Source organism: Ruditapes philippinarum, unplaced genomic scaffold (genome assembly GCF_026571515.1).
Source record: "Ruditapes philippinarum isolate M1 unplaced genomic scaffold, ASM2657151v2 ctg175_1_1_1_1, whole genome shotgun sequence".
NCBI classification, from domain to species: domain Eukaryota; kingdom Metazoa; phylum Mollusca; class Bivalvia; order Venerida; family Veneridae; genus Ruditapes; species Ruditapes philippinarum.
The window spans coordinates 143,724-151,636 of record NW_026863915.1 but is presented as its reverse complement, the minus strand read 5'-3'; the positions used below and the strand labels follow the sequence as shown (position 1 = coordinate 151,636).

The following is a 7,913-nucleotide window of genomic DNA, read 5'->3' as shown; positions in this document are numbered from 1 at the left end:
TATAATGCAGTATACATTTATAATCACACGCAATCAGCAGGAGGTTAGCTGTGAAAATCACAAGCTATAAGCAGGAGGTTAAGGGTATAAATGTATATCACAGTTTCGATGATAAAAGTTACGTTGGACGATACGCAATATTATGTAGAAGCAAACATTTTAAATTCATTTTAATGATATAAAATATATTAGTAAATTGTTTCATTTGATTAAAATTACCTTTTCATCCTTTTCTCCAATAGTGTCATCTAAATTCATTGAAAACCAATTAAGACTTCGGAAACATACAAAGTTACAAACATTTGCTTTTAAATTTTATTGTCATTGTTTATCAATTATATTATTCTTGTATTTGTGTATGTGTTAACTTATAAAGAAACATGTGTTATTAATATTTTATTATAATTTTTAATTTCAATTTAATTGACAAGTACATTCATTTTGTATAACTTATAGAACAACGAGCAAACATGTACGTGTAATGAATTAAAAGAATGGATTAAGTGTGATCGTTCGGAACAAAATTACGGTTTGATTGAGTCTGTACATGTAAGATAATGAAAAAGTGCAACATCGCTCACGTCCCCTAGCATCGGCTTTAGCGGTACTCCATTTTCAACACAGAAGTGTTGGAATCAATTATCACGAAGGATCAGAAAAGCATAAGAACACTGACGTGAAGTACGGGGCAATCTTTTACGGCTATCACACGGCTCTTGACACCAGCTGTTGTGAAGTATAAAATCTGGATAAAGTGTGCTCCAACGGAAGCATTAATGACAACAAAATTTCACGAAAATTTACAACCACTGTGATATATGACATGGACATGAACAGATATGTAGAGGGTAACAATTTAGATTTATGCGTGTAAACTAGCATACATGCAAAGTATAAAAATTACCTGTATCCTGTTCACATATATACCTTTTTAATAAAATGAGTCACATTATAACAAAATAAAATACATTCACACAATTCGCAAGCAATCAGTAACATTTCACAGAAAATTTGGTTTACTTATCAGGACGCAAGCATTCAATTTTATATTGGTCTTACAAAACTGTTTTCTACACAGTTTTATAGAAAACATTTTTTGATATCATTTTTCTCGCATTTCAGTTAAACAATGTAGTATTTATTAAGTAGAATGAAATAAGTTGTCCTCCTGGGTAAAATGTTTTAAGAACTTGCAAGTCGGAGAAAGATTTTGCCGTAGAATCCTGCGTGCCCATCCTATCTATGTTAATTCGTTCTGCTATCGATGACGCCTCAATGACGTTATATACTTATTACAAAATATCAACACTATTTCACGTCTAAATTTTGCTCCTGTAAAACAGTAAAGTAAACAGTTAATGGAATGGTTTAAGAACATGACCATTAAAAGTATTGTCCAGCAAAGAAACCGGTGATTATACTTCACAGAATGTATCTCAATGTCAAAAACATGAGTAAAGTTTAGAGCCACTTGATAAATACTAATTGGTGCTGTAGTCAGAACAAAAACGGTGTTTAGACAAAATATAAGCGGAAACAATGACTTCCGTTCTCGGGCAACTTTTAAATTTCTTCTGAAGTCGCAATGTTCCAATTCAGATGTAGGAAAGTGTGGAATTTTCTGTTTCAGTTTATAAAGAATAAGCGAGTTTCCAATTATGATCAATGAACATGGAACAAAACAGTATACCGTTGAGTCAATGAATGGCCAAATGTTCTGAAAGAAGTAATGATAGTCCTCACTTAAAGCCGCACATGACGGGAAAATCGGTTCCATGTCAAATATATGCACCATTCCATAGAGAGCGTGAGAATTTAATATCATCAACATAACACAAAGGCAAGCGACAACTATTTTAGCACATCTTTTAGATTCAACTCGCCGCGCTCGAAAAGGAAACCAAACACATATAACTCTTTCCACAGTTATTATTGTAATAACCCATGCCGAAAACTGAACTGATGTAAACAAAAACCAGGAGTGAATTTTACATCCGATAGATTTATAGTTTTTGATGTTAGAATCAAATGCTATGGTCAACCATTCCGTGAAGAAGCCCGTGTATAATGCGATTATATCTGACACAGCAAGGGCCGTCAGGTACACAGCCATAGCGGTTGTCTTCAATGACGATTTTGTGTATACGATTATAGTTAAACAATTACCTATGCTTCCAAGAAATAACAAAATTGGTGGAATTATAATCCAAATACATCTTGTTATTTTGTATTCGTGGTATTGGCGAATAGTATCCGACTCGTTTGTCCTTAAAATTGTATCATTTGAGAACGATGCAATTAGATAGTTCATACTTTACTCAAATCTTCAACAATAGCAACATATGTCGAATCCGTTATTTATTTTGTCCGTGTTTTGTGCACATATTTTCTTCTGAAATATGTAGCACTCAGATCGTCGACAGAATTTTAATGTATCCGGAAAAACAGGACGTGACATCAGAGCATTTATTAACGTACCACAGCGTGGTGTTAGAATTGTTTTTACATTAAGGCAATATCGATTCAGAATGTCTAGGCTAGTCGTGGTTGTTTATTATTGACAGAAGATTACAAGTTAAGATATGAAATTAATACAAGCCCAATTATATGTCCGTTATATCAACTTGATCAGCGTCTGCAGCTCCACTGATATTGACCGGTTACCTAGTGAATTAGATATACATTTTGTATTAAGTCATTTCGGAAGCAACTTAATGTCATTTTTTTTTCGGTTAATTTAACGAGGTAGGCAAATTAGCGCCACGTACCGTGTGCAATAAACACAAGTTGATAAATCAACAAAGCACGAACTGACCTCAAAGTTAACACAATATTAGATTTTAATTTGTCCAATGCTTCTATTGTTTGTTTAAACGTACAAGTGCACGTAATCCATCATGTTGTTTGTATAACTATTTGATTACAGTTCATGTTATCTCAAAACGATTACGTTATTGTTCTGATATGGGGTTGCGACGAAATCGCTCAGAATAATTTGAAAATTATTCATTGTAATTTTGGCTTCCTTCAGATTGAATTTTGTTGAAATATAAGCTTTATAATTGACATGTCTTTGAAATATTGGTAACGCTGTCAACATTTCACAGCAGCGAATTGATACAACGAAACAGCTGGGGCATCATAAATTTAGAAAGTATGGATATCGCTTTGTATCACCGCATTTTGGGGTCCAATTAACGCACTTTGGGGTCAAAATCAAGAAATTTACCCCCAAAGTGCGTTAATATGCTACATATCAACGTATTTTGGGTTCCAGAGTATGGAAGCCCTGGAGGGACATTTGAAATTAATATTTAAAACTTAAAACTTATTATTTAATTCTTAATATTTAAAATTTAATTCTTAATATTTAACAATTAATTCTTAATACTTGAAAATTATGAACAGAATACATAAGACGCGGGTATTTTAATTCAACGGTCTCTTGCAAAAGATTGTTACACGAAGAAAAGTTGGCATATTCGATGTAACTGCTTACAGGTAATTGTCATTATTTATATATACAATAAACATTCCATTAACTATTATAATTGATTGTTATATTTTTCATGCTAACAGTTGAAACGATTAAGATATGTTAGTTTTATCAAAGGCGCCAGATACGGTGCCGCTTTACATTTTATTGATTACATGGTGTCAAAAGCAGCAGTTGAGAAAGTTTATCAATACATTTTGTTCTGGTTGAAGCGTTTAAACTGACAGAAATATACCTGCTAGTCAGGGGGTTAGGTTTGTCTAACGATAATGTTTAGTTCTTGGTGGTGGATAACAATATTACATGTTTACATCCCCAGCCCTTTGTTTTTATAACGCTATATTTCATTTATACCTATTTCTTTTAAGGTCGTAAACATGGAGATCCCGTTGATGTATGCCTTTCTCATTTTATTGAAAGTGTCTCCTGTGGCAACAGTTGTGCCATCCCTATTGTCATCTGGGAACAGAAGCACCAGGTTAGAAGTGATTACGCAGTACTTTCATGCTGACTTCAAGTACGCAGAAATTATTTTGCCACAACATACGTTTTGGTCTTCGTCAGTTGAAGAAGGTACTTCATTGTATTAATTAAGGGCGTTATACTCCACAAGAAATCGTACAAGTGCAGTAAAAAAAGAATTGCAGTTTAGCAGAGACGGCTTATGGTACCCAGGTGGATGAATACGTTGAAGGATTTGAGAGCTCTTGGACGAATTGATACATCAAACCCCATTTACGCGGAATACTTGCGATTTTATGTAACGGATGTTCTTCAAGCGGGACTTTATCGAATTGTATTCACTGGATTTTGCACAATGTGCGACCACAGAAACATGTAGACACTTGTACTGGAAGACCAGAAATAAAATGTTTTTTAATGTACTACAACTATCACGTTCTACTGATTATGGCGTTAATGTTGTAGGATATTGAATATGAAACAAATCCAGATGATTGATCATTAGACAATAATATATATAGTTTTTAATTAATAAACATTGATGTTCATGGTTTTCCGAAGTATGTGTTTTTTATGTTTAACTGCTAGTTAAAATTTCTAGGCTGATCTCCAGTTCGCGTTACTTATTGTTAGAACAGGTCATAAATCAAACGGAAAAAAATAATAAAAGAACTTTAACACAGACCTCTCTTGAAACTTTCTGATTCTACATTAATGATTGCATGACAAATCTTAACAGTAAACATTACTAGAAATCTGAGTAAACCATATGTAGGAAATTAGAAGATAAACCTTATGAGCTCTTTGTAGGCAGTACTAAAAATTTGCCAAATGTTCTTAAGAAGGGGTCAAAGTTTAGGACTGTTTAACCCCTAAAGACCAAGTTTCAACTTTGACCTACATATTTAACCTATGATAAAGTTACAAGTTGTTCCAACTGAAAAAAGACATGTAGTGTTCAAACTTTTTTTATTTGATTTGACCTAGTTTTACCCCATATGACCCAGATTCAAAATCGACCTAAAGATTATCCAGACAAATATTCTCATAAACTTTTAAGTTGTTCAAGTTGAAATTACAGCATCTAAAGTGTTCTCTATGTTTTTCTTTGATTTGAACTAGTGACCTAGTTTATGACCACAGATAACCCAGATAGAAAATTGACTTAGAAAATCAATTAGATAAACATTATGAAGATGTGATACAAATTGTGACCTGTATTGTGATCACAAGGGAAATGTTGAGAAACACACCGACAGACGACAAACAGCGGCAATGACAGTAGCTCACCTTAGTAGCTCACCTTAGAGCTGAGCTAAAAAGGAATCAAGATATATCAGATTTTTTCTTTATTGAATTAAACACAGAGCTCTATTTATTTCTGAACAGTTTCCAATGCAAATAGTTATGCATCTAAAATGTTGTTTTAAAATAAACTGGCAAACAAACTTTTGTATACTTCTGTTTGATCCACTAAGTCTGTGACAAGTTTTTATATCATCGAAATTATTTTTTTTTGCGTGTATTGTAAAAAAATCTAACTCTTGTGAGCTAAAATGGTTGAAATTAACAATGACAAGAAACCCCATCATTTTCGACATTTTTCAAAAACAGTTGGTTACAAGAAATTGATATCTGGTCACAGGTTCCGTGATAGAAATAGTAGTACAGTACTTTGACATCTTTGGTATCTTTGGTATATGCTACTGTTGCCAAAGTAACGCGAATTAACTGTTTCCATCAAATAAAAAATGTCCCTTATTTTTCCGTGAGCATTAAGCATTTTCACTAATTTTACAGTGCAGTCATCAGGCAAACTATTCAGTTACGCACTGCTACTTTAAGACAAATGGCAGCAAGAAAAGTGTAGATGATAATATTATTTCCCTTACTGATGGCGTATAGATAGGTTATAGTTGTTTGTTAAAAAGTATAATTACATTCCCTTTAAAAGAAATAGGGCAGCAAAGCCAGTGTTACAACTTTACTCTTTAATTACAGTGACTCATAAAAGTACAAAATCAAAGGTATCTACACTCATCAATGAATAATCGCTTCAGGTTCAACTTCAAATTGATAACAATCTGGGGTAACTACATACAGCATACAACATAAAAATAAAAGGGTATTCATAACACGATTTATTTTTTCAGGTAAAGTTTAAAACATAAAAACAAAGTTTTGCCATGTGGGCTAGAACTGAAGGCTCCACTAGGCAAACTAAAGAAAATGATTATTTTTCAACTAAATAGAACAAGAACCGTCACTAATCAAAGCACAGAAGGCGCTGAATTTGTTTTGGTCTCAGAATGTCAGAAAGGTGAAGTTATGAGATTATAAAACAATTTGTTTTTGTATAGTGCCACCAATGCTTTCCAGAGTTTTAATTGTAGTAGATTGGCTATAAGACTTATTGCAACACTGATATCCGATCCAATGTTTATTTGACTTAAACAATTTGAAAAAAAAAGAGTTACCTTAATTGGGATTTGAACTCCAGACCTCTCGCCTCCTAAGCGGCGCGCAAACCCCTCGGCCACGGTGACTTTATATGTCAACGGTTTGAAGAAAACCATATTATTCTATTTAGGGTTTGTAACGACGCTAACTGCTGTTTAACACTTGTGTAAATAATCATGGCGCTTACTATAAGCATGTATATTTATAAAGAATAAAACAATATTAGAAATCTTCGACCATTCGGGAATTATTTTGCTTGAAAATTAATCCGCCTGTCATGTGACCATATTTACGCAGTGATCTCCCCTAAATGTTTCGGCCTAAGTGTTACATATAAAGGGAAGTAACCGCTTCAAAAAAGCGGACTACTTTCGGCACTTGCAATTAACAGCATTAGAGTCTGAAATTTCGCTACCATTATTTGTTTGGTCTGACGACCCAAACAAATAAAAACAAACATATGCCACAATGGTGCTTTGAGCATTTGGCAGGCTTTTACACTGATAAAAGTTTTTAAGAAGCAAACATTATTATAACAATCAAAATCACGTCATAATCTAAATAATTGTCAATTAGTGTGTATGTTTATAATTATCACAGGGCAGCAACATATATGTCAGTTGCATACAATTTCACATGAAAACAGAACAACGATTGTTACTACTACAAAATAAATTGACGTTTATCAACCATTTTTAAATGAATGTAATAATTATTATGAACAATTGTGATTTACCAAGAACCAAACAATTACTATCATCAACTTAAAAACCAAATATTTGATTTGGCCCATTCAATACAAAATGTTGCTGCTATGAAACTTCTGGACAATTATAAACGTTCCCATGTCTTTCTATGAATACTATGTTCTGTACTTCTATTCTAGAAACCACATGCCCAATTCAAACGGATCATATTCATGAATTATCTTTTTCTGACCTCCCAGACGCATTAAAGCATTGCAATATTGATTTGCAAATACCTCAGATTGTTCTTCAGAATATAATGAGTGCTTAATTTTGCTATACTTTATGTTAATAGTTCTGTCGCCCTTTTCTACAAGGGCTCCATTTATCATGAAACTTTTGTTCTCCTTCTTTTTTATCTCAGGTATATATGGTACTGTGACGCACACAAACTGTTAGCTCTTAAATACTTTGTGAAACTGCATGGTTTTTAGTCTAAATCAGTATAGCTGTCAATCACTTTTCCTGATGCTAAAGCCAATGAGACGTCATAGTCCTCCACATTACCCATGTTACTTTCTCCGTCCGGGAAATAGTAAATAAGCGCTTGATTTCTTTTTTTTCTTCTGCCAGACTACCTAATGTGTAATACATCATTCGTGCTTATCCACCTTTTGCTTCAGTATCAATTCTGTACTTTCCATCTCGGTAGTTCTGCCATCCCATTTTCATTTTATATGCACTGCTTTGACCTCTGCCTTTCTTCACAGCAGATGCCTAAAATATGTTAGAGCTTTTATTAACAACCA

General features: G+C 33.4%; 1 protein-coding gene across 1 annotated transcript; it reads right to left on the bottom strand.

Moving 5' to 3' along the window:
• Positions 1-909: 909 nt before the first annotated feature.
• LOC132723825 (probable G-protein coupled receptor 139) lies at positions 910-2,517 on the bottom strand. Its single transcript, XM_060708615.1, has one exon. It carries the CDS (start codon positions 2,309-2,311, stop codon positions 1,259-1,261), a length of 1,053 nt encoding a protein of 350 aa, XP_060564598.1. The 5' UTR covers positions 2,312-2,517; the 3' UTR covers positions 910-1,258.
• Positions 2,518-7,913: the final 5,396 nt, after the last annotated feature.